We start from the raw sequence: 27864 nt of genomic DNA, 5'->3' as shown, positions 1-27864 counted from the left end.
TAATTTAGGAATGCTGTCATCTCAGATTGTGACTCCTCAAGCCTGCCTTTATTTGTTCATGTTGATTAAGAAAAGCAGAATATAACTAGCATTGTGACAACAAATACTTTTGAAGCAGCCTGGTTCCCCATTTTCTGAGGAAAAGAGGAAATTGTTACTTGTAGTAGAGGTTAAATTGGTGTTCCATGATAGTGTTAATTCTTTTAAAGTTTCCATCTTGCCATTGTCTATAGGTGAGCCGAAAAGGAAAGCTGGGAGTTCCAGAAGAAGTTACTGGCTTTTTTTTCAGCCTGATAATAAACTAGTGTTTCAACCAACCATCAATGCAATCCACCAGAGTCAGACCTCTTAAATATCATGTAAAGAACTCTCCTGCCTGATTAATTAACCTTCTAGATAATTGAGTGCTTTTAATTAGATTCGAATTCCTACAACTGGTTTATTATATCTGGGAGGCAAGAAAAATAGCCAGGATTCTCTGAACAAGTTATAACTCTGCATTAGCAAGACATTTCAGAATCCTTCCCATCCCAAGGATGAGCTCTCCATCAGTTTTTAAATCAAATGAAATCTGTGTGTACTATTTTTTCTTTTCTAACTCCTCAGCTCTCCCTTAGCAGGTTATCTGTTTAAAATTAATTGTTGAACTCAAATGTTCTGGAGCATAAAAATTCTTTTTATCATGTTTGCAGAGATATTTCCTAAGGTTCTCTATCACACTGATTAAACAACTTTCTCTTTTTGTATATTTTCTTAATTTTGTGTTTCAGCATTTATCCACATTTTGAAAGGATTTTCACTTGCCATTTTCCTGTGTTTTACCTACAAAAAGGCAAATGAGTAAATGAAGAATGAGTTAAAACTCAGGATTAAAGTGTATTCTAGTATTCATTTTCATAAAGGACTCTTCTTTCTCAGCATTTTCATGTAACTCCACTCATTCAACCAACACTCTTTATTGTCTGCAAATTACCAGTGGCAGTCTCAGTTCCCCTTCCAGTAGTTGCCCTCTTTCTAGACAGTTTAAATCATCCAGTTCTCATATCAAACTCACAAAGATTTGTAATCATTTGGGAAAACTGAAGGCCTGTAGCACCACAGCACATGAGTAGTCAGGTTTCAACCTTATCAGCAGGAGACAAACTTACATTAAGGCACAGCAGGAAAATACACTAAGCCTGCTGAGAAATCTGGACCTTTAACTCTTAATATTTCAGGTCAAATCAACTCATTACCTTGATTTGCTCACCTCTTTCCAAGTTTCTGTGTTGCCACATCATTCTCTTTTAAAAGAGTTTGTGGAAAAGCAGTTTAGTAAGGAAAATACCAGCTCCTATTCTTCGTGCTGGAAGGTTGTCATGTAAGTCATGAATTGTAGCAGACTCCATAAAGTGGTGGTGATGGTCACTGGGAAGATCATCTCTTGACCATTTTTGGGGTGGTCCTGTGTGGGGCCAGGAGTTGGACTCCTGTGGGTCCCTTCAAACTCAGGATATTGTGTGACTGACAAGGTCATTCAGTGTGCACATGGTTCCAGCCTGACAGAGAGCCTCTGTCTTGAACACCAGGAGAAGCAGGAGCTGTTCGTGGTTGGGCAGGTGGGAAGAGCTTCCATTCGAAGGGAAATACTGGGCTCAAACTCAAGGAAATGTCCATGCACAGAAGATGCCTAAAAAGGATGGGCTTGTGTAGGCATGTCAGGGGCAGGACTCCAAGGGTGGTCTCCAGTTTCTTTTCCCAGAAAGCTTCAGCTCCTGTCTAGCTTATGCCACCATTCCTGTATTAACTCCTGCTCTGCCCCAGCCCTGCCTTGATTTCATGGTATCTGTGGGGGCCTGAATATATGTTGTATTGTGGGATCTGTGTGGGTCCGAGTTGCTCCAAACGAGCTGCAGCTGCAGGGTCCTTAGTTGGGCAGCAGCTGTAGCTCGTGAAGGTAACTGAGATAAATAGGGGTGGGTCAAGAGCCCAGGAGGAGCCCCTGAGAAGACAGGAAGGACTGTGATGCAGAGAATGGAGAAGAGCCCCAGCAGAGAGGCAAGAACAACACTGCAGTGAAGGTTACAACAACTGGTGCCCTGTGTGAGGAAGAACACTGCAACCAAACATTGAAAGAAGGTATGGAATCCCCCGGACAGCCGAGAGCTGTGGCAGCCTGAGAGCTGGGACTTTGGAATATCAGCCAGAGAGCTGGGACTATAGAAGATAGGACAGCTGAGAGCTGTGGCAGCCTGAGAGCTGGGACTGTAGAATATAATATGGCCTTTGAATTAAGGAGCTGTAGCAGCAGAAAGCTGGAAGAATATGGCCTTTAAGGAAAAGAGCCTTGGAACATCTAAGGACAGCCGAGAGCTGTGGCAGCCTGAGAGCTGGGACTGTATGTGTATTGTAATTGTATAATTGTTAAAAGAAAAGGGGAGAAATGTGGGGGCCTGAATATATGTTGTATTGTGGGATCTGTGTGGGTCCGAGTTGCTCCAAACGAGCTGCAGCTGCAGGGTCCTTAGTTGGGCAGCAGCTGTAGCTCGTGAAGGCAACCGAGATAAATAGGGGTGGGTCAAGAGCCCAAGAGGAGCCCCTGAGAAGACAGGAAGGACTGTGCTGCAGAGAATGGAGAAGAGCACCAGCAGAGAGGCAAGAACAACACGGCAGAGCTTCCATTCAAAGGGAAATACTGGGCTCAAACTCAAGGAAATGTCCATGCACAGAAGATGCCTAAAAAGGATGGGCTTGTGTAGGCATGTCAGGGGCAGGACTCCAAGGGTGGTCTCCAGTTTCTTTTCCCAGAAAGCTTCAGCTCTTGTCTAGCTTATGCCACCATTCCTGTATTAACTCCTGCTCTGCCCCAGCCCTGCCTTGATTTCATGGTATCCTCCTGCTTCCCAATTCTGCAGTCCTGCTGAGCTCCTTTAACTCCCTCACTGTCCTGTTTGAGCCCTTTTTACAATGCTAAAGCCTGTTAAGAAACTGTAAGGTGGAGAAAGCAGTGACCAAAGACATGTATAAATAAAAAGATACTCTTGCCAACAAGAGGTTACACCATTGTTCTTCACGTTTCTGTCTCTTGCAGGGTGGAAATAATGCAGGCCATACTGTTGTTGTTGATGGGAAAGAATATGATTTTCACCTATTTCCTAGTGGCATCATTAATCCAAAGGCAATTTCTTTTATTGGTAAGACTTTTGGAAATTACTATAAAATGACATTGTGTAGTGGATAGCTAGAAATGTACTTTGCAGTAACAAGGAAAGAAAAATGTGACTGTCAGTCAGATTTGCTTTAGCTTCAACTGTTTGACTTTTATTTCACTGCTGCTTTAACAGGAAGAGTTACTCTGCTTTTAGTGTCAGTTTAGTCAGTTTAGTTTCCACTGTTAGAAAACTGAAAACAAGAACATCTTATCATGTTCCTTCTTATACTTTATGGTAAAATTTGGACCCCACCATCTACTTGCACTGTCTTTATACTTTCAAAAATAGATGTGCTATTCTTTGAGTATACAAATTCCAGGACTTAGCTAAATAAATAATAAAAATTATCTCTTACAGCTCTTTACTGACTTCCAGAAATAGGTGCCAAAATGCAGGGCTCTGCTTAGGAGGTCATTATCCAGTCCCCTTTTTGTTCACATCACCAGCTGTTTAGGGTGATGCTGTATTTTGCTATAAAGATACTTGGTGCAGATGGCATCATAAAAAGATTTGCAGCATTCCCTGGACATTAAACTCATATTTAAATGGTAGGCAAATTTAAGCCTCTTGTCCAAAGTTTTGATTATTTCTGAGAGAAATCATGTACAGACTGTTCAAGAAATGAGTGTAAGTTCTAGAGAGTCATAGAGTTTCAATTTTGTTCCATTTAATAATTTCCAAATGGATAATGAATGTATTAAACATTTTTTCTCTCAGCTAAATATGATGTGTTGTCTTGCTTTCCTATTTACTCCCTTGTCAATTAGTAACAACTATAACTTGAGTTATGCTAAATTTAGGCTGAGACAGGCTCTTGCATATATTTCTGACATTCCCAAGAAGGAGGCAGCAGCTGTTTCCAGCCCACTGCATCACTAATCCTCCATGTCTCACCAGCACTGCTCCTTATTGCTCGTGGGTTCTATTTTATAGCTCCAAAGCAGAGGGAAAGCATTACTGATGTATCACAGCACTAGTTTGAGCTGAGTTTAAGACAAAGACCTGAATATTGAAGAAGATTTAAATATTTTCACGCAGGCCTGTCAGTGTGGAGTAAGGCCAGGGAGTTCTTTGAGCTTTTCCCTGTGAACAATTGAGGCTGGAGTCGCAGGGCAAAGTCCGCCCTGAACAAAGACAAGAACCCGCTTAGCTCAGCTGGCTGTGCAGCAGCCTGGCCTTCACGCCTGGAACAAACCAGCTCTGCTTTTCCTGAGCTTAGCAGCCCAGCAGCTGCCTCCCCCAAATCAGGAGTGATCCAAAAAGTCCTCAAGATCACTTTGTGTGAACTCTAGTTTTACTTCTTCAATAAAATTTTAGACAGCGAGGAGAGGCCTTGCATACTAAAATGCCTTAGAGGCCTTACATTCTAAAAATAAGTGGTTTATTCTTTGCTTTAAAATAAATCATTTATGTTCCCAAAGGTAATGGAGTGGTTATACATTTACCAGGCCTGTTTGAAGAAGCTGAAAAGAATGAAAAGAAAGGTTTGTATCAAGTAATTTTTAACCTACCTTTATATTGGCAGCCAGATTGAGCGTTTTTGTAAGCTTTTTTCTGACCATATTCAGTGCACTAATAACATTTTAAATGAGAAAACAGTATTTAAAATGTTGAAATGTGTGGCAGTCTTTAGATGTATTTTCAAAAGCAGTCTTTTCATGGGTTTCTTGGAGTTCTGTGGCATTTGATGCCACATTGGAAAGAAAATCAGTGCTGAAGTGTGTGCTAAGCTTCTCTTGACCTCAAATAGGAATGATTTAACCCAAAATTTCTGTGCCCAAATATAAACTCAGTTGGTTCTGAGTTTGAGCAAGGCTTTAGACCCTAAAACTTCCAAAATTTAGACCCTGAAAACCCTTAAAAAAAACCCTTAAAAAAATTTAGACCTGAAAACCCTTAAAACTTCAGGCTTTAGACCCTGAACTTCCAAAATCCTCTATTTCTTAGATTGTTTTATGTTTCTATATAGAAATTCTCTATTTTCTGAGGCACAAATAGAGTTTAAGTGATGTGTTGTGTAGCAAATTAAACAAAAATATTTATTTAAAGAATTTTGTGTAAGCCACAGCATTCTGGCATTTAAGAAGTATCTTTGTCCATACCAAAATGAGAAAGCTGATAAAGTCAAAAATGAGAAAAGTTCCTCAACAGAAACATTACTGCTATTTGATATTGTTTTGTGGTTTATCCATTTTGTCTGCAGTTATCTGAACAAGAAGCCATATCAACTAGGAAAAAGAAAAGGTAAAAGCCAATGTCAAAGCTCAACCAATCAGCATAGCTGAAATCCTACCTTTCTTCATCTTTTGACAGGTTTGAAAGATTGGGAGAAAAGACTGATAATATCAGATAGAGCACATATAGGTAAGTGAAGAGTGAAGGGGGAAAAGCCCTCACAAATGATGATTGCTTAGCTCATGAGGCTAAATTAAATTATTATTCCACAGAGCAGCTGTGTATTTGATCTAACACAGCTTCTTATTATGTTGTGTAATCTGAAGCATGGTAATGGAGTCTGTGTCCACTGAAGAGTAATGTTTTACATGTTTTCACAATGTTCAAGGAATTCTCCCTCTGTTTTCACTTGAGGAGGGCTGTGCAGTGTCAATGACAGCAGAGGCACTTTGTCTTGAAATTATGGATATCTGTGATTTCAAGAATATTTTTCTCCTTTGTTGTCTCACTATATCCATTTGATTTTCCACTGCAGTGTTTGACTTTCACCAGGCAGTAGATGGGCTCCAGGAAGTGCAACGTCAAGCACAAGAAGGCAAAAAGTAAATATTTCCAACACCCTCATTTCATTAATAGTTACACAAATTTGGAAAATCAGTGTAATTTTGGAAAACAGAAATGCTGTTTGTCTCTGAAGAGCCTTGTTGATGTTAATAATTCTGTGTTTCTGTTCTGTCCTTACTTATGTTAGTGAACAAACTGTCAGCCAGACTCAAGGCCTCATGCTTTACTGAATACCGTAAATATTAGCAATACTTATGCAAAGCCTGGAAGGTGTTAATATAATATATTTATTATTATAAAACTTAAATATCTTTTTATGTCTCAGACATCCTGGCCATTATATGATTTCCCTTTGACAAAATTACTTGGCATAAAGTGTATTTTTGCATTTTGTATTTATACATTTTGAGGGGGGTGTTTCTTTTTACTTAGTATTGGCACAACAAAAAAGGGGATTGGACCAACATATTCTTCCAAAGCTGCACGAACAGGCCTTCGGATTTGTGACCTCCTCTCTGACTTTGATGAATTTTCTTCAAGGTACAACTATTTTCATTTGTAAATATTGTGTTAAAGAGTGATACATTTTGCCTGACAGATTTGCTTTTAAGGAGATGTTTTTAAATATGTGTCTGAATTTTGTATATAAATTGTCTAGAAGGAGAAGAAAACTGGAAAGAATGTCTGTGTGTATTTCCTGTACTTCACAGAGTTTCTCATAATTTAAAATGGAATTTTGAAAATTGGGCAGTGCACTGGTTGAAGTGTCAGAGTTCTGAGTATTTTCTCCCTACAGCTTTCAGTATATACTGTGTATAATATAAAGTGATTTCTTGCCAAAGGTTCTGTGATTCTGTGACTGTGTTCCTCATAGATACAATTTCAATATTTTACAGATTTAAAAACCTGGCACAACAGTACAAGTCAATGTTTCCCACACTGGAAATTGATACAGAAGGACAATTGAAAAAGCTAAAGGTAAGGATTTATCACTTGAAGTATTTATTTTTATTTTAAAAGGTAAAAATGAAGTGTTCCAGACATACCACTTATTGAGCTAATTTAGATGAAAAATGCATATGTTCATTATTATGAAAGCTTTAATAAACAGTAGCTATGCTTTGTAGTAGAATGTTCTCTCTCACTGTAGGCATTAATGTAAGCTCTGTGGAGGATTTAACTCTCCTGTAATATTTTACTTTTTGAATGTTGTTTAAAATGACTGTTGTATCAAAGAAGTCAAGAGAATGCAGGGTGATGATTTCAATTAGTGTCCAGTGTGTCAGTGGGACTTCCTTGCTCACTGAAGAATTGTTTTTGAAAGCATGTTTCTCAAGATCCTGGTATTACAAGAAAATTGTCTTTTTACAAATAAATCCAGAAGAGCAACTGGTAAAACAGCTTTCATGAATATATAAGGAAAGAGGATGTTAAAAATATCTCTTACCTTTCCCATGTTTTTTCTTATAAGTTTTTGGAGCTGACACCCTGAGGATATTTTTTAGTGTTCAAAAGGGCTGGTATGTTTGTATTTTGGAACTTAGTTCTAAGTGCCATTCTCAGTGTGGCTAGAGTATAGCACACTATCTAAAGACTATAGCAACAAAATTCAGTACCATACCACATCTCTGTGAACAGCAATGATACAGAAATTATGGCATTCTAATGCCATAATAAGTCATGTTTTCTTCTATGAGTGGTTCATTGATTGTAAGGAGTATAAACTAATGGTGGTATTTTTCAGGAAAGCACAGTTATTGAGGCTGGAAGCTTAGACTTATCTGTGTGTTTTGTCTTTCAAGAGTGAACACAGTGTTCCCTGCTTGCAGCTATTGTCTGGGGAAGCTGACATTTGTACTCTATTTGCAGGGATATGCTGAAAAAATAAGACCCATGGTTCGAGATGGTGTGTATTTTATGTATGAAGCTCTTCATGGCTCCCCAAAGAAGATCCTTGTTGAAGGAGCCAATGCAGCACTACTTGATATTGACTTTGGTAAGTTAAATTTTAAACTCAGCTTAACTCCTAAGAGATCAGTTTTGTTTTGATTTGTGTTTATGTTGATTGCAAACAGCAGGAAAATAGAGAAAATAGTCTTTCCTTAATAGGAACAGATCTCCCAGAAGTAAAAGTCATTAAAACAGAGATTGTATCATTAGCAGGATTAGTGTTTAGTGCTTAAATATTGATTTTTACTGAAGTTTATTCCAGTGCAGCTGAAATTTCAGTGCAGATATTCTTGTCTTGATTGCTTTTAAATGTGTGTGCACATTGCCAAACAATCCAGGTACTCATTGCAGTGCACTTTAGGAGATTCCTCTGCCATGGGAGGAGGATTAAACTGGCGCAGCAACCTCTGAATCTTGCCACTACAGTTGGTCTCTGCTCTGCTTTCTTACCAAAAGTCTAATTAAATCAATGAAGAAAAAATTAAGGACTCCAGAGATTCTCCAGTCCAGAGTCACTGTGTAGAGATCATAAGTAACCTCTTAAGACTTAGACAATTTGTGGCAAATACTCAGAGCCACTTGTGCAGAGCATTGGGAATGCCAGTCTGTGACCTTTACACCAGGCTCTCCATGAACGTAATGGAAATAATTTCTGTGATACACAGAACGTTAAAAAAAAACTTTACACCGTAGGAGCATCATATAATAGATCCCGTGCCTAATGGAGGTAATATTGAGATGCTCTTGAATTTCTCCCTTGTGTGCAATCCTCAGTGAAAGATGTAAAGGATGAATGACACATAATAAAAAGAATTTGCCTCCCTCTTTGGCTGCAGTTCCAGTTTAGCTTTAAAGCCAAACATAAAAGCGAAAACCTTCTTTGAACTGATGAAAACCAGTCTTTGTTTGTTACCCATTGCTGACAGAGGGCTGTGCTGCTGTGTTTTCCTGGCAGGCACGTATCCCTTTGTGACCTCCTCCAACTGCACCGTGGGCGGCGTGTGCACCGGCCTGGGCGTTCCTCCGCAGCACGTGGGCGACGTGTACGGCGTGGTGAAGGCTTACACCACCCGCGTGGGCATCGGCGCCTTCCCCACCGAGCAGATCAATGTAGGTTTTTTTTGTAGGCTACAAAATGGGCTCTACACAGCTGGCAACAAGTAACCGTGCAATGGGGTAAAGGTTTCTGTGGTTGAGATGACCTCTGAGGTATTAGGAAGTCTTTTTTTTTCCCCAACCCAGCGACTGAAGAAGAAGTTGAGATTGGTCGGTTCTGCTTTTCAGGGTTCTTTATTTTTTCTTATCTATGTGACTGCCCTTGGGGTGGTATTAACTTTTTATACTACAAACTACGTATGCTTTATGTACTATAATTTTCCAATACCTATCACCTGTGTTAGGCAGTCTGTCTCTACTCTAAATTAATCAAAAAGTGTCACCATCCCGGCAGAAAATGGAGGACGAGAAGAAGGACAGGACACACCCAGATTCCTCCATCTTGCTTCTTGAACCCCCGTTCTAAAATCCCAAAATTCTACTTTTTTACCCTGTGACAAATTAACTATCATTCTACTCAAACTCTTGTGGCTTGTAACTCTTCACACAAAGTTGGTAATTTTTTCATGGACTAAAATCAAAGGCACAGCTGGTTTTGACTCCATGCCAAGGTCTCTGAGCCCTTTGCCAGGGTCTCAAATCACCCAGGGCAGCCAGAGGAATGTCCTGGGTCCCAACACAATGGGGTAAGGGTTTTCCACTGATAAATAAGCAGGGTGATAATAATGCTGAGCAATCACACCCATGAAGAGAGGGGAATTACATGATGGTGTTTGTCATGAGAAACACGAGTGTGGTGGTGTTACATTGCAGTGACCACGCTCCTGTTGTAATGATCAGTGTGAAAACAGATGTCATCATCTTATGTAACATCATTAGATGTATTTCAGTGGAGAGAGTTTGTTGTGGACTGGAACTGTCAGTGCATCCCAGAAGAGCTTAAATTACAACAACTTCTGTGTTTAACAGCCTGTGTTCTGTGTGATTTATAGAATAAATATGGTGTGTGTGTCAGCCAGTCATGCACAAATGGGTCGATAAAAAGAAGGGGGGAGATTTGGGTTATTTTAAACTGTCTGCTTTATTTGCATTATCAAGAAACTAGAAAGCTCAGGGTATTGATTGTGAGCTATGCATGCAGCAATCTCTAGGGCAGTGTTCCAAATCTAATTTAAGGATTTAGTCTCTGAAATCCTTTCTTTAATGGCTCAGATGAGTTGATGGTATCCTTTGGGTTTATGAATCAGGAACATGAAGTTTCTTCCTTCTTTACTTTTACCATAGTATAGCCACTGCCAGTCTGAATGGAACAGCTGGCAGTCTCACACTGTGGTAGAAGCAAGGAGGTGTTTTGACCTAGACCTTGTACAAGCATTGGTCTTGTCCCAAGCATTTACCAAGTCTTGACTCCAAAAAGATGTCAAAAGACCAGATGAAGAAACTAAATGCAAACAAAATTTTATAAAGGACTGAATTGCCAAGAAAATCTTCCTATTGGATGAAGAGGGGAGAAAAGTCTCTCCTTGAAGCACAAAAGTTATATTAAATACATGAATTGAAATTCCAGCAATTGCAATACAAAAATCCTGTGCATGAGGGGATTTGTTAAATGCCTTAGTCCTCTCCTAGTAAATTTTTTTTCCTAAAAAAAAGCTTTCAAATTGGAAAAATTGTATTTTTCTTGCTCTTTGTCTGTATTTGTTTCTATTTGTTTTCCAGCCAGGTTTTCAGTGAAACACTAACATTCTCTCTGTCTTATTCTAGGAAATTGGAGATCTCTTACAGTCCCGTGGCCATGAGTGGGGGGTAACTACGGGCAGAAAGAGACGCTGTGGCTGGTTAGATCTGGTCATTTTGAAATATGCTCACATGATCAACGGATTCACTGCGTAAGCATCACAGATTTTGCGCTACATTTGGAAGGGATAATTTTGTGCTTCGCAGAATAAATATGTAGGTAACATTAATATAAGTCCAGTAAAGTGTCACGTTTTAAGCAATACAATGATGCACAGTGGGCAACTGAGAATTGTCTTAATGCTAATAATAATCTAATTCCTTTGACGTTTTTGTTTTTCAAATTAAGGGATTTTGCAACATGATAGCTGTGATTTTTTTGGAACATGTTTTCACTTTTCTTTCATCAGATGGCCAGTGTAGATTGGATCAATATATTGGTTTTCTGACAGTTTACTCCAGTGTTTTTGATCCACTGCTTTCATACTGACTTTTGCCATGGTCTAAAACCTGTTGGGTTTGAGGTTTGGTTGACTCTAATGGATCCTACTTGTAGGACCAATTCTGCATCATTTGGAGCCACTGCCTTGATAAGTGAAATTAATAGAGTGATACAAGGGTACAGCAACTGGCACAGCTTTCATTCCAGTTGCAACAGGTTCATTTATTTACAAAGGTGTAGTGAAATATTGTGTTATAGATTCTGCTTTTAATGGGCCAAGTTTTATTTTCTTTGAGACCAAGTGGGTTTCTTGGTTGATGCATTCAGGCAAACTCGTCCATATATGCAAATACATGACTCTGAGCATTTTAATATGTTATAGACTGAAACATAATTTAGTATCATTTATGCCACTAATGTTACAAAGTAACAATGGTCTTGTTCATTAATTTATCAAAAGGGGGTTTTAGCTTTGGCGTTTTTTTTAATTGGATTTATATTTTGCTTTAACTTATGCAGCTGTAGTTTATATGGAAAATTTTAAGAAGGCATTAGGTTTCCTTCCATTTCAGCTCTCTATAATTACTGCACTCCTATCAACAAAACTATATCTTCTCTGATAACTGTGATAGCTAGAAAACATGGGAAGATTAAAAAAAGTTGAAGAACTGGCTCTATGGTGTTCCTTTCTCAAAAAGTCTCTTAATCCTTTCATTCATCATGTACTTACTGAGCACATATAGCCTAGATTATATGCACATACTTGTCTAAATCCTTAGCTGCTCAGATTCTTGCCAGGCAACATCTAAAATATTGTTTTGGAGAATTTGACTAGTTTTAAAATTCAGTTTTATTCAATTCAGTGAATAATACAGTGGAATAATGCCTCTTCTTGAGGTTCCCTTTTTGTCTCCTGATGTGTTCATTCACAAAATAAGGTTCATTAAACTGACAGCACAGCCCAGTCACTGAAAGGCAGGATGGGATCCTTCCTAATGAGCTGCACATGTGGTTTTAGTAACCAGAATATGCTTGTTCTGTTATAAAAGTGTACTCAGTCACTAAGTCTGTCAGACAGTTGTTGTGAATCAGTAGGAATAACAGAAATAGTCCCTGTCAGTGATGCTATGTGTCAAACCCATCCAAACCAGGCCCAGCAGGTGCCCCTTTCCACACTCAGGGTGTGTTTCCATCCACTGAGCTAAACCTGTGTGAGCAGCCAAGCGTTTGGAAATGTCTTGTGGTATCTCAGGCGAGTGTTCATCCCAGAGGTGTGAGTCCAGTTAACAACAGTTTCATACATTTGTGTCTTTCTTCTGGCTGGGTTGCTTGAGCTGGATTTTTGAAAGGGAAGAAAAAAAGAAGGAATGTATTAAAAAGGAGATTCATCATGCGTGTAACTAACTGATGTTTTTTTTTGCAGTTTGGCATTAACAAAACTGGATATTCTTGATGTCCTTGATGAAATTAAAATTGGTGTTGCCTACAAATTGGGTGGAAAAAGAATTCCATATTTTCCAGGTAAGGTGTTAAACTTTTATATTAATTTTTATCTTTCCTGCCTGTTAAGCCAATTTTGCTTCTTAAAATCAGACTTGCTTTCTTTTTCATTAGAAATTTTTCACTAAACATTCTATGGCAATTTATGGAGCTGCGGTATCTGTGTAAAGATTGTTGTACCACTACATTGGCATTTTCCATTTACCTTGCATTTGTTTACAGTGGCAAGAACTTCAGAACAAATAAAATCTTGTGTTAGGGGCTCTGTGTAGTGCCATTGGATTTTTTATTGGCAAAATTGGGGATCTGAAAGTCAGCAAGACTTGAGTCAGTGACTGTGCATCATTGACAATAGCATTTAATGAAGCAAAATTGAAATAAAAGCTGTACAAAAATGAGATGGAAACAAGCAGAATAAAGCTGCTTCTGGATAGCTTTATTAAGCTTTATTAACAGCAACAACACTGTGGTTAATAAAAATATATATTGCCCTCTCAATAATGATTCACTTTTAGATGTAACGATACATCCTGTTTTTACATGAATGATGTTTTCAAGATATGCGTGACAGTCTCTGCCAAGAAAAGGGGTTTGTTCTGTTGATCTGTAGGGGATTCCAGAGCCACAGGGTGGGTTGGCAGCAGCCAGCTTTCCCACCACTCTTGGTGGTTCCTGGCTGTGGACATAATGAGAATTCCAGTGGGGAAAAGCCTGTAGACATCAGAGTTTTTCACAAGACTGATTCAACCTTGTTCTGTAAAGATTAAACTCTCTGAGACAGTAATGCCTTGTCTGCTGTTTTATTCTATGCAAATCTGAACCAAAAAGTGGAAGTACTGTAAACCTCAAAAAATCTTATTTCCTCAAAAATAAAACTGCAATGTTGTTGACTCCATGTTGACAGCATAGTGTACACTCTACAGTTTTTGGAAGAGGAAACTGCATACCTGGATCCTCTTGAATCAGATTTATCTTCCAAAGTATCAGAATTTACTCTCAATTAAGAATAAAGGAGTGAATGATTGAATAAACCACTAAAAATACTATTTCCTCATCTATCAGATTTTTGCTGTCAAAGGACTTTATTGGTCAAGAGCCGTAGGTTCTCTTCAGGCAGAGCAGCTAAAATCAAATGTGATAAGTGTTGTTCTTCCACAGCTAACCAGGAGATACTACAGAAGGTAGAAGTAGAGTATGAAACAATGCCTGGGTGGAAAGCTGACACAACTGGAGCACGAAAATGGGAGGACCTCCCACCCAAGGCCCAGAATTACATCCGCTGTGTGGAAAACCATGTTGGTGTGCCAGGTACGTTCCTTTGTGGTGTCCATATGAGGATGCCACAGCAGACAGACACAGCTCTGTGAAAGTGCTCAGTCTGGTAGTTGAAAGTCGCTTTATTTGGGCAGGAGGGAATGAAAGTAGCAGTGGTTGGGCTGATGGGAGTAAATGACAGCTTGCCAAGAGGCAGCAAAGGGGGGTGTTCAGCAGGCAGGTCTGCAGTGCTGCAGAGAGCTCCAAGCTGCTTCTGAGAAGGATTTAATCAGAGGAAGGATAAACATGTGTTGTTTTTGGCAAATGGCCACCTTCTGTCATTGAAAACTTAGGGGTCTGTGCACTGTGCTTCAGTGTGCAGTTAGGCTGATGTCCTGATCTCCCCCTTTCCCTCTGTATCCTGCACTGCATCCCTGTTTGAACTTAGATGTCTTTGTTTTGGGGGTTTTTTTTTTCCCTTCTTACTCATACAAGGAATTGTGTTGCATAACAGGTACAAGATTGCTTAGCCCAGTTCTTCCACTTTGGAAAAATTAGAATCTTAACATCAATCTGCAAAGGTCAAGCCACCCAGTTTTCTTCAAACCTAACTGCTAGAGCTCTCGATGTGCCAAGAGCTAGGTGTGGCATGAATGGTGGCATTTGCAAGAGAAATTCCACAGTAACAAACTTGGACAGCCAGCATGTGTGCTTTTGTTTTCCATAAAGCACCTCAAAGGTCACATCAGTGGAGCACAGGCTGGTTACAGCCATGGCAATTCCTGTATCAGTCATGGGTCAGGAAACATCTGATAGCAGAGACTGAAACTCAGAGAATGGCCTGTGTGTGGTCAAGGACACACAAGGGATGTGTAAATACAGCTCCCCTTACCTTTACTCCTCTGGTTTGCTGTGCAAAGTCAGGATGCCTTGCTAGGTTTGATGGCTAAAGGAGAACCTACCCACAGTCAATTCCATAGCATGGGCAATAAAACTGCAGTGGAACAGCTAGAGTGTGGAATTTGGTGTGACTGCTCACACTGGGTAATGTTTATAGTTAGAGCCGTACATTTAAAAATATTACAGTATGTAGACACCACCATCTCCTGTTCCACATCATGCAGACTTCAAAGTCTGGCACAATTCTGGCTTCCTCTCTGCAGGGATGTAGCTAAACATCCTGTCAGTCAAAACAATTGCACTTAAACCTGCAACAAACATTCCTGACCTTGTATTAGGCCTTTCATCTGCAATGCTTTGTGTTTATGGTATCATTATTTCATGCTTTCAAGCTTCAGTATACTGCACTTTTAGTCCAGTAGTGCACCTGGAGCAGAGGGATTTTTGACAATGAAACTTCCTCCCTAAAATTGGTCAGTCTGTAGTAAAACATGATGGAAGGTGAAAATTATTCCAGCTCATTGATTACAGTGTTTACTCTCAGTAATTGTTCTAACAGATGTGTTTTCCTCCCTAGTTAAATGGGTTGGAGTTGGGAAATCAAGAGAGTCGATGATCCAGCTGTTTTAAACAAATGAAGAACTTCAGTGATGAGAAGCACAACTTGGCGTTCATTGGTTCCTTACTGCTTCCTCTTGAAATGGAAATGCTATTTAAAACAAACAAATTCTTCTAGGAATTAAATAAAAAAAAATATATTCTGTATTGTAACATTTTAAAGTTCTCAGTAAATTCAGTGTAAAATCTCCTTGGTGTCCATCATCCAAAAAGTCAAAAAATGTACTCCTAACAAAATAGGGAAATCATTTTTTTCAATTGATCCATGTTACTATTTGAAAGTACTTTACACTTATGTAGTATTTCTTCTTGCTGAAACCAGTATCAAGCCTCTTGAAGTAATTATTGGGTAACTTTAGAATTGTGAAGCTTGGATTTTTTTTCTTCATATGTTAAAATATCTGTGTATCTGGGTTGGCAGTACTACAATAGATACCATGCACTGAAATCAATAGATACCATGCACTGAAATTGGTTGAATTACATATATTTTCAGTTTATAAAACACAACAAAGTTAGGTGAGTATTTTTGACTGCACAAAGCAAGGCAAACACAAGTATGTGTAATTTTTATATAATGTTTTTTGAGAGCCTACTAAAATGAATGGAGAGCAGCTAAAATGTAAAATGTATTTATCACAAAGCCTATTCAAGTAAGTGAGATAACATCTATAAAGGGGCCAAACTGGGGAAATCTGACCTGTTTAATAATTCTTTGAACTATTCTGAGTACTAACAGGCTGGAGACTGTCAGGGGAGTGGCCTCTCTTTTATGCAGTAGGAAAAGGAATGAGTGAGGTGGAAGGAGAGTCCTCAGGGTACAAAACACATGAGGAGAGTGAATCTGAGACAGCATGCTGCATTTTCTTCACAAACTTGGGACATTTCTTCCTGCTAGCCCTGTGATTGAGGTTTCCCAAGTTCTCCTGTGGTACTCTGTTGAGGAACTTGGGACTTGTGGCTCTGTAAGGCTTCCACAGCTCAGAGGTTTCCAAGAATAAATCAATGCATGACTCAATGATGACTGCTGCAGTATTTACACCCCTCACACATTTTGACCTTCCTCAGCAAAATGCAATGCCTATTTATAGAAGGGGATGACACGTGGCAGCCAGGGCTGGGACATGTAGAAGCTGTGGAGAGGTCCCAGAATCTTCAAGAATGTACTTGGACTTCTTTGTGGATCTTCTAATTTGTAATGGTTATGCATCAAGAGCTCTCAGAAAAGGCCTACCTCTTGTAGAGGAACAAGATCATTCTAGAGACTGAGTTATTCCCTAACTGCAAAATTCTCCAAGTAGATGTTCCTTTTTTATATATGTCTCAGAGAGCTAAAACAATATTTTTGTATCATTCCCATGGGGTGTAGAAATGGCATCACATCCTCAGTGGTGCCATTATGCAGTGTGTAAAAACAGCCCTTTTCTGACATGGTAACTCCAAGGCTACAAAACAATGACACTTGGCATTAAAAATGGGGAAAAAAGGAAAACCTGTCAGGAGAATGTGCCATACTCATCCCCTTTGTCTCATCTCAGTATCAAATAGCAAATAATGTTCAAAGCCATTTCTGTCAACAAACACTTTTAAAAGTACCAGTGCAAAGGACTAAATGCGACTGTTTCTGGATGTTTTGCTGCTTGTAATGCAGAATTCTTGCACCATCCAGCTCTGGTGCAATCTCTCCTTGCCCCAGTTCATTATAGAGTCTGGCTTAATGCACAAGCAAATTTCTCTTAAAAAAAAACCAACCAAAAAGATCCCAAAGCTGTGACTCTTACTTCTGTTTTAACTCCTTTGTCCATCTTTGACAAATTGTTTAATCTCACTGCTGCTGGTTTTCAATCTGTAAAATTGCAATCAGTAATACATCCTCACCTCTTCAATACTGCCTTTTGGAGTTCCCTGGGTCAAGCCCTGCAGTCCTTGATCTGAATTTAGGAGGAAGCTCTCCCCATCATAGTTATAGCTGTTCTGATGAAAGACCTATGAGATTTCTGACCGTATTTAATATTTGCAAAGCACTTCTGAAAGCTACTTGGTAAGTGCTAATTATCACAAGCACTATGAAGTGTGCCTCATTCATGCGAGGTACTTTAAGCATAAAGATGCTTGGATCTACAGTAATTAAGTTTTGTTTTCATGGCTTGACCCTGTGACATTTGCCTTCTGAATGATCTAGAGCTGTTCCTTTTCTTGGCCCCATCTTCCTCATGCATTTGTTCTGGGAGGTGGCCACTATATTTAAACTTTGGGTGATTTATAGGCAAAGTCCACAGTGACTAACAAGCCACTTGGTGTGCTGAATAACTGGATTAAATTATCAGCTCCAAACTGAGTATTTGGCATTTTGGACACAATAGCTTTTATAGCATAATTTTCACAGGATTGCTTTCCATCTAATCTTTTTATTTTCCATTTTTCCATTAACTATCCATTAGATCCACATGGCTTGTCCTTGCTTTCAAGGATTCATCAAAAAAACCCAGTGATGTTGTCAGTGAGCATGATGTAACAAGCAATTATCCCATGACTTACTCTGTTACCATAAAAATAATATCATGCATTTCATTTCATAGCATGGCTATTTTAAATCAAAGTTCTACCCCTATTAAATTTTACATGTACTGTCATTGAGTTAAATGTGAATAAGTTCAGGCTTTTATGAAGAAGCTCTTTAATCTACTGAGAGACACAGTGCTTAATAGGAACAGTTTAACATAAATTTCCTTTAATTTTGGCTGTTTTCCATGTATGTTATTTTGTATTGTTTGGAATTTCATTTAATAACAATCACTGTGATGAATTTAACTACTTCTTTCTCCCCAGCCAAATTCAACAATAATGGCTAAAACTGGCTGATGCATCATCCTGTTTGATATCTGGATAGAAGAAAAAGGGAAAATGTTTACTGAAAAGCCGTAATTTGTGGTAAAGATTGCAGTTTTTTAAAATAGCAGTTACAGATTCACTCCTGCACAGTAATGTTTCTGAGATATTTTCTAACACTTACAATATGGCCTTCCTAGTGAGATTTACACTTCCTAACACATTTCAGGATAGGATTTTGAAGCTTTTGTATTTGGCTATATATGGTCTTACAGTTCTGGCATAATGCACTTTATAACAGGAAAGAAAATGAAGCATTTCCATAGTAATGTGCAATCTATATTTACACCTTATGCAGATTTTTTCAAATCATTTTTGATCCACACCTGTTTATTTTGTCCTTGAAGATGTATTAAAAAAGATTTGAAGTAACAGTTCTTGGTCTCTATTCCTCTTATTGTTTAACAAAATAAACTTCATACAAAACCTGGTTTAATATTTCATGAATTTTAGAAAATAAGTAGCAGCATTAGTGAATGAAGGTATGTTTTCTCTCAGTCTATAGATTTTCAGTGTTTGGCCTTTTTTCACAAATTCCACAAACTTTGTCTCCCTTTCCCATTTACAGACTGAGCAGGGATCTACCTTTACCACTGGGATTCGTGGTTAGTCATCTTTAGTTAGCTCACCTGAGTGACCAATGGTTTCGTAAGGAAAAACACATTTTCTAAGTGATGCAGAAACTCTTGTAATAAAAGTTGGTTCAGAACAACTGATGGGAACTCCATGAAGCTCTTTATCAGCAACACTGAGAGAAAGCAAAGGTCAATACTGGCTCAGATAAACAATTATCACCTCTAAAACTGACTGGGCTTCAGACAAGTGTGTTAGGGCTTCCAGAAGCCTCCATAGAAACCATCCCCTTTCTCCTCTGTTTTAGAAGGAGTCAGAAACAGCAGGTAAGTGACTTTTCTAGTAAATGACAGCAGGTCGATGCCTCACACACCACTCAGGGCAATGCCTGATACCTGTGAGAGACTTGATCTGCTAATTAATTAGTATTTCTTCATTTCCTTTGCATCAGCTATATACATATATGCACATACACATATGTATAATTTCACATAGAATGGTCTTTGGTAGCTGAAGCACCTTAGGTAGTGTCATCTAAATCCATATCAGGCTGGCAATGCCCAAGTCAAAATACCAAACAACCCCCGAAAAACCACGCACCAAAAAAAAAAAAATTAAAAAAAAAACCAAGCTGGAGAGCTGTCTGATGTTTGGGATGGAGGAAAAAATTACATTCCTGCCTCTAACCTCTGACAGTAATACTTTACATGGGGTCAAGCTCTAGCCCACTAATTATTCCCTGTGGAAGTGGCCTTGCCTCCTGTACAGTAACATGTCCTGTCCACCAGAGAGCTGGTTTAAAGTGTCAGATGTTGGCAAAATGATGAGCTCACATTACCCTTTTAACTGGGCACCAGGCAAGAAAGGAAACCCAGCTCCAGCCATCTCATTTCTGTGAGTGCCTGTTTGTGGCAGTCCATCAGGGCTGTAGCCTGGTGGTTTGTCGGTCACTAATGAGTGTGTCAGTGCTTGCTTTGTCCCTTTATCAGATCCAGATTGCCAGTGACAAGGGGGATGCCTGAAGCATGGAGCCTGCTCAGCTGACACGGTGCTACCTGGATCCATGGCATGGGGAAAGTGGGAATGTACAGGCTGCTTCAGTGAGGTAGGGAACTGGATACTTTTGTTCCCAAATCACTGGTCCAACACGAATGAGCTTTGATAATGAGCGTGTTTTACACAATGATTGCAAGATTTTGCCATTTAATCTCTTATGTACATACAGGAAATTAGTTGTTCTAAGATACTTTCATGTGTTATTAATATCTGTAGATTTCTGGAGCAGACACTGTTTATTAAATATTTGCCCATCAGCTCTATGAGATGGTAAGAAAAATAAAACTGGAGAGAAGCACATACACTTTATATTTTCCATTAATGCAAAAAATTTTGTCCAACAGCTGCATTTTTCAGTAGCTGAAAGCAGTACAAATTTGAACACTGTCTAAATAAATGTGTTTGGCAAGAAAATGTCTTTGTCAGGAGAAAAACCCCAAACACTTATGTATTTTAATATTTCCACAGTCTCAGGATAATGCTCCCTTCCTGTGACAGGCACTGCCTTTCAGGAGCTGAGTGTAGATACCAGAGTTTACATTGCAGGGCTGTAAATAGAGCCTCAGCCAGCAGTGTTGGGTTTCAGGTGATACCTTTACAGTGGCAGAGCACTGCAGACAGTTTAGGTGGCTGCAGAAACCTTAAAATACCCTGGGCTGACTCACTGGAGACAAGTTTTCTTAAGGACTGCAGAATATGCATAAAAGACTGTTTTAAGGACAGTCAGCTATACATGCCCTTCCAGCAGATGTGGCAGTGAACATTTTTTGCTACAGAAGACAAAACTTTTCCTGCTAACTGGGCCTAATTCTTGAAATATGAGGAAATGGTGATAGCTACTGAGGTTTGTCAGCCTCCTGGCCTGTAAATGGAAAAGTTCCCAAGCACATGGTGCTGGAGTCAGCTTTTGGTGAGTCTGACAAAATGACAAGCGTGGAAATACAATGTATTATCAGTCATGATCATAAAGAGGTGTTTCATGGTGTTCTTTGCTTCTGAAGAGGAAACTCACTGTGCCAGATCCATAGTAATTAGAGCTGTGTTTCCATTGAGATACTTAAAATAGTGCAGCCCTCCACCATGAATGGAAACTTGCCCTTTGAGCTCTGAATTCCAGAATGGCTGAAAAATTGATAAATTTACAGGATGGACCATGGAAAGCTCCTAGAGCTCAGGAAGAGGCCCAAGGTTCCTCATATCTCAGTACAGGCTGGGAAGCACCTGCTTAAGGAGCAGCTCTGCCAAGCGAAACCTGAGGTTTAAATGAGATGTCAGGATGAGCATGAGGCAGCAGTGCATTTGCATCTTGAATAAAGCAGATGGTCTGCTGGGCTGTACTGAGGGGATAATGGCCAGGAGAGGCAGGGAAGGGGTTTCCCATTACTCATGGTGATGAGTGATACCACAGATTCCTGCTACATGTCCACTGTACTGCATCCCTTGGAATGGCATGTTTTGCATCCTAAACAAATGGGTGAGGAAGAAAGGGAGAATTGCCAAGACAATGTGATATTCTAGTTTGAAGACTCTGCCTTGCTACAGATAAGACTTGCTTTGCTCCCAGTGCAGTCACATGTATGTCAGTACCACAGGCACAGATCTGCTGCTCAGTTACCACCCCATAGCACTGAAAACAGTTCAGATTTTGTACTCCAATTTTCTGCTGCTTCATTTCTAGCAGCCATTGAGGCTGTGCCCTTGTGGTGACCTTGGCAATGACTCTTATCTGTGTTTCATGCTTTCATTGGAAGCTGGGCTCTTTCAGAATTCAGGAATGCAGTTTGTGGCTGTACCAACGGGGCCTCAGTCATGTCTCTCTGAGATAAAACATAGCTTGAAGACATTTACTGAGTAAGTTCACAAAAGGCTTGCCTTGTCATTCTGAAACAGCATTAAGTTTCTATCTGTAGCTTCCAAAGCAGATTATTGGAAAAGGGGACTAAGACATCAAACCCATTCCCTGAGTATTTGGTCCACTGATTTTTAGTACTGTATGTTCTGCAGAAAAAATAATGTGCCTTCTTCAGAGATCTCTACTTGTGTATATTGGGTACTGGAATAGGTAACAGCTCCAATAAGTAACATCTCTCTTCTTTGCCAGAAGAACTGAAGTTGGAATAAAATGGCAAGAAGCTCACGTGCTGGATGCTGGACCTGGCCTGAACAACAACTCATTCCTGGGTGGGGGCTGTGAATTTTGAAGTGCTAGGAGGAATATCAAGCTACTCTTCTTCATTATTCCATCAGTTATTCAATGCCAGTAGCACGGTTTGATATTTGAACCAGTTACACTGGTGATACATTTGTACATTTAAGTAACCCTTCCTACTTAGGAAGCAATAATGGAGGTTATATAATAATAATATATAAGCCAATAATAAAGGCTTAGGTAGCAATAATGGGTCAGTATAAGAACAGAGGCAATACTGAACACCTTCACCAACAATCTGGGGATCTTCTAAATCTTGCAGATAGGAAAGAAAAAAAGAAGGATAGGATTGTGTTGCAATATCTTCTCTGATATCCTCATGCAGAAAAAATCAAAAAACATTAATGTAAATACATTATAAGAAGCTACTGAGCATAAATACATAGAATAACTTATAATAGATTCTAATATACATGGAAAAGAAGTCAAGTGAAAAAAAATAAATAAGTTAGCTAGTTAAGGCATTACAAATAGGATAAGGCATTTTGTCTATTAGACATTGATTTTCCCCACACTATGTAATTAAAATACTAAAGCTGGTACTGATAAAAGTCTGAGCCCTGTGCAAAATGCATTGATGATTTCCATGCAGAGGAAACATGCCAGCAGCACAAAAAGTCTCGTTCTATTAATTGGCACCCAGGATGATAGGCCTAGGATTGAGCATTACTTTTATAGCTTATACCTCACCACTCATGCAAACTGCTCAGCAGAGAGCAAACAGAATGAGTGCCTTCAAGACTTCCCTGCATAAATGGATTTCATCTGCAAAGGCTGTGCTCAGGAAATTTCCACATTAGTGTTGTGATGGTCCCTGTAGCTGTGGCATGTTATCCTGGCAACGTTCAGGGAATGGCCTTGACTCTGTGCAGCTTCCGTTCTGTGCACAGAGATGTTCTCTGTGCGGGGCTGACAACACAGCCACACACATTTAAAATAAACACACTTTGTGGGCTGCTGCTGGGCATGGTTTGTTAGACATGGTGAGTGCAGGGCTGGGTTCTTGGCCAGCCTGCACTGACACTGCCCCTTTGAGCTGAGCTGAGGCACCCTGAGTTATTCCAGCTGAACGGCTGCTCTGGGGAACAACATAAAGCTGTCTCAAACAAGGGTTCACTTCCACAACACAATAAGAACAGCAGGGCTGGATGCAGCTGCAATGTGGAGGGAGGAAGGTTTTGCCATCCCTTCCCAAGCCATGTGTGGGAGAGGATGTTTGTGCTGTGCAGGGATAGTGAAAGGACAGAGCTACCTCTCAGAGCCTCTCCCACGTAAATCCACACTCAATAATGGACAGCACTACTTGGACAAAGATTTAAAGAATTCCTAGGACAATCACTTAGCATTAAATCAAAAACATTGTTGCCTGCAGAGAAAGAAAACAGAACCCTTGGCACTATGTTAGGTCAGTGATAGCAGTTCTCACTGTCAGAGTTCATATTCCTTTTTTCATGACAGATTAAAATAACTTGGAAAGAAGCACATTGAAAGAAAACAGTGCAACAGAAATGAAAGCACATCATGGGAGGGTCAGGAACAACAACAACCATGAAAAAACCCCGGGGAAAGCAGCCCTTTTGTAAACCCCTGTCAGCAGAACAATAACATCTTTGTAACACCAAAAATAATTTATAGTTTTGAGGGTGCCCTCTAGTGAGTGGGACCCTTGGGTGCTCTGATCTGCTGAGCAGAAGCAAAACATGCTCTGACACTCAACCATGCTCTGCTAATTGAAGAGCAAGCACTGGCTGGGGTGACAAGATGGCAGAGCCATTTTACAGCAGCATTTCTCAAGGGCCAGCCCTTAATCCTGCATATCTCCAGCTTGTCAAATATGTTTTGGATGCATGAACCTCATCAAGACCTCGTCAAGATGAGGGCATGAACTCTGTGCGAGCAAGTCCTCATGAAACAACTTGCTCTTGTGAACAGATAATGTCTGAACCAGGTGTAGCCCTCTGAGCCCAGCTGTAAACATGTCTGTTAAGGCTGATGTGCTAGGAAAAGGACACAGAAGAAAGAAAACAGCCCCTAGCCCTTCCAGTAAAAGCAGTTTTATGCAAGGAGGGTTCTTTTATCTTCAGATCCATACAGCAGAGCAGAGAAAGGACAGTGCAGTGGCACTGAGCACATGGGGTGTGGTGCTTTGCCCTAGGCCACCGGGGATGTGTGCCCACCCTGATAGCCCACCCCACATAACACAGACTGCATGCTGGCACATGGCCAACTATATCAGCTACTACAATATAATTCCCACTTGAAAGAATTTCCAGATTATTTCTTTAACTGTTTTAGCATGAAAACATTAAAGAAGAACCAGCGAATTGGCCAAAAAAGACTCATTTTATAACAATTCAACTCCCTAAGGATACTCCCTATTTAAAGGAGGAGGCAGAGTCCCACCTCTATGTGATGTGCTTTGATATCTTTCTAAATGCCCTAGTAATAAAGGAATAGAAAAAATTGGGAAGTTTTACTACAAGCACATAGAGAGGAGAGCTTTGGTATAAGTAAAGCTGAAGGAATAGGTAAAGTATTTTAAGGCCTCAATCACTATTTATCTATTTCTAAATGACCAGTGAATCTTCCTCAAGGCCCACTGCTCTGGAACTAATAAAACACTCAGCACCATTCTGCTGGGTAACAATTCAGAAGACAGGCAGGTGAAGCAATTCCCTCCCTGCAGGGTGCTCAAGCCTGCTGGTACAGAGCAGACAATTATTTGCCCCCATAGCTTGCAAAGAGAGAGAGCTGGTCAGTAGCAGATGTTGGTGAAGGTGAGTCTCACAAAGCAATTAAGAAATGTCACCACCCTAGGCTGACTCAGAGCTGCAACAGAAGATTCCTGCAGTGGGGTAGTGGTGGCAATGTGTCAAATGTGATCAGCCCTCAGCAAAAGCTGGACTTGATGATCCTTGTGATTCCCTTCCAACTCAGAATATCCTGTGATTCTACAAAAGTGCCCTTAAATTTACTCCTCAATGACGGCACCAGCAGCACTGCTGCAGCATGGGCTGCTCCCTTTCAGATCTATTTCATATTTGAGATCAGTGTTTCAGAACACTCCTTCCCCAAAAATGTAACAGTGCTTTTAGTTCTTTCTTTGCATTTCATCCAGTTCTCAGACAGCTGAGTTCCATCCATGTTTATCTCATGCCATGTGAGTGAAACATGTGTGATCCACTGTCCTCTATCCTGACAGGGCTCTTTCCAACTGCAATTACATTCTGATTAACCAATGTTCCCCAGAGAACTTCAGGGACATCAGAGTGAATATTTACAAAATAGTTTCCTTAGACTGAAAAAAAAGGCCATGAGTTTTCAATGTGCAGTTGGAAAAGTCTGCTGAACATCCTTAAGCATGCATTTGCAAGTATGTGCAGAAAAAGCCAAAGCAGAAATCCTTGCAGATAAAGAAAGAGTGGCAGGAGTAAGATTTCAGAGCTCAGAAGGGATTTTTGGGAATTGCTATGACTTACAACCATGGCTTTGGCTCCACAGACCAGAAGTCTGGGTTTATCAGCTCTACAGAAAATAATTTAAAAATCATATTAATCTGTATGAAACCCGAGTGTTTATACCTGCAAACTATCAGCAGTTCATCAACTCACTCTCATCATTTTGGTGTTTGAATAATGCTCTCAGGTATTAGTGTGATTTTTAGGACTGTCCTGGACAGGGCCAGTATGCAGAGCTTGATGATCCTTGTGTGTCCCTTCCAACTCAGGATAGCCTGTGATCCTCCAGCCATAGTCAGGCACTGTGCTCAGTACTGCTGGTCTTGGGGTTTCAGTAATTTTGGAAGAACTCGAGCAATGAAACCAGACAAGAGTTAGTCCATTAGGTATTGTGGCCCATTTTCAGTACACTAATCTGTGTCATTCTAAATCCTGTGCTAGTATTGAAAATGTACATTAAAGTTTCTATGAGCTTCTGAATGAAAGCCTTTTTAAAAAATACTCATTTTGTCACTGCTATTTGAGGAGGCTGTTATTATTTGGTTTTTGGTGTTTGGAGTTTTTGTTTGTTTCTTTGGTTTTTTTTCAGGAAGAAACACAAGTCATAACTTGTTTTTGACCAGAACAAAACAAAGAAACCAGGAACAAGTCCTTCACCCTTAGCAGACTGTAAGTTCATTCATGGAAAAATCTCTCCTGTACTTGGTTATGATTCTGTCCACAGTACATACAGGGGAAGTTTTGAATTCTGAGACCTCTGGAAGAAAGGAAAGTGTCTGGAAGAAATAAAACTGTCTTGACAGATCACCTTCAAGTGACGCAAACATAGCACCTAAACTCCATCAGTTTTAAACTTGTTTGCCCTGGGGAAAACAATGTATTTTCAAAATATACATAGTACCCAGACTGGCTGCCACTTGAAACAGCATCTGATACTTTTAACCCATGTAACCACACCTGGGGTGCTATAGAGCCCACCTGTAAATAGCAAATTAATTGCAGTAATTCCCTTTCACAGCAGAAGGTCTTGGACAACTCCAGATTTATCTATCTGAAACTGGGTGTCAGTGCCCAAAAACTCATTGTGCCCATAAGTGGTGAACCCACTCCTGATGTTGGCTGGTGCCAAGGAGCCCAACAGAGCCCCCTGACCAGACAGGGATTCTCCAGCCTCCTTGGTGGTCTTTCAAAAAGGAAATTCTCAAGCTTGTGCGCATTTTTGTTGCTTCCACAGCATTCAGACAGCCCAAGCCTGGGCAGGGGTTTTAGGCTGCACAAAGAGCTCTGTTAGTCCAGTGTAGCGTGGGGGCCTGCTAAGAAGGGAAAAGAGGGTTCATGAGTTGGATGCAGGACTGGAAAGGATATGAAGTAGGTTTACAGATAAAATTGGGAAGAGCTGTTAATTCCCTCGAAGGCAGAGGCCTTGCAGACAGATCTCGACAAATTAGAGGGCTGGGCAATCACCAACTGTATGAAGTTTGAAACTGAAAAGTGCTGGTTTCTGCACCTGGAACAGGGCAGCTCTGAATGTAGAGACAGACTGGGGAGCTAAGAAAGGGACCTGGGGGTCCTGGTTGATGGGAAGTTGGATGTGAGTCAGCCGTGCATGGCAGCCAGGAGGAACAATCCTGTCCTGGGGCATCAGGAGCAGCATCGCCAGCAAGGGAGGGGATTGTCCTGCTCTGCTCCGGCCTGGGGCGGCCTCACCTCGAGTGCTGGGGGCAGTTTTGGGTGCCACAAAATAAAGAAGGATTAAAGCTATAAGAGAGCTTGCAAAGGAGGGCCACAAGGAAGGCAAAGGGTCTGGTGGGGAAGCCGTATGAGAAGTAGCTGAGGGCACTTGGTCTGTTCAGCCTGGAGGAGACTGAGGGGAAACCTCCCTGCAATTACAACTTCCTCATGAGGGGCAGAGGAGGGGCAGACATTGATCTCTTCTCTCTGGTGACCAGCGACAGGACGTGAGGGAATGGACCAAGCTGTGTCAGGGGAGGTTTAGGAAAAGGTTATTCAGCAGAGGGTGGTCGGGCTCTAGAACAGGCTCCCCAGGGCAGCGGTCACAGCCCCACGGCTGACAGAGTTCCAGCAGTGTTTGTACAATGCTCTCAGGCACACGGTGCGCGTCCTGGGGCGTCCTGTGCAGGGCCAAGAGTTGGACTCGATGATCCTCGTGGTTCCTTTCTAACCCATCATATCCATGATTCTGAGTTTATTGACAAACGCGAGTCACAAGAGTGGTTTCGCTTTGCCCCGCCGGCTCCGCGCCGCCGCTCCGGGCGCACGGAGGTGACGCCT

The 27864-nt window shown here is 40.5% G+C and overlaps 1 protein-coding gene across 1 annotated transcript in view; it reads left to right on the top strand.

The window, feature by feature from the left end:
* The window catches only part of ADSS1 (adenylosuccinate synthase 1), a 29559-nt gene extending 10909 nt beyond the window's left edge, over positions 1–18650 (top strand). The window contains exons 2-13 of the mRNA XM_005483295.3: positions 3071–3173; positions 4613–4675; positions 5505–5555; positions 5902–5968; positions 6363–6470; positions 6827–6908; positions 7800–7926; positions 8836–8990; positions 10701–10825; positions 12539–12636; positions 13774–13923; positions 15347–18650. Of these exons, the coding sequence (XP_005483352.1) occupies positions 3071–3173; positions 4613–4675; positions 5505–5555; positions 5902–5968; positions 6363–6470; positions 6827–6908; positions 7800–7926; positions 8836–8990; positions 10701–10825; positions 12539–12636; positions 13774–13923; positions 15347–15399 (1182 nt within the window). The 3' untranslated portion in view covers positions 15400–18650. The remainder of the gene's footprint in view (positions 1–3070; positions 3174–4612; positions 4676–5504; positions 5556–5901; positions 5969–6362; positions 6471–6826; positions 6909–7799; positions 7927–8835; positions 8991–10700; positions 10826–12538; positions 12637–13773; positions 13924–15346) is intronic.
* Positions 18651–27864: the final 9214 nt, after the last annotated feature.

The sequence above is a fragment of the Zonotrichia albicollis genome, chromosome 6, assembly GCF_047830755.1.
Source record: "Zonotrichia albicollis isolate bZonAlb1 chromosome 6, bZonAlb1.hap1, whole genome shotgun sequence".
Classification (NCBI taxonomy): domain Eukaryota; kingdom Metazoa; phylum Chordata; class Aves; order Passeriformes; family Passerellidae; genus Zonotrichia; species Zonotrichia albicollis.
This window is presented reverse-complemented; position numbering and strand designations above follow the sequence as displayed.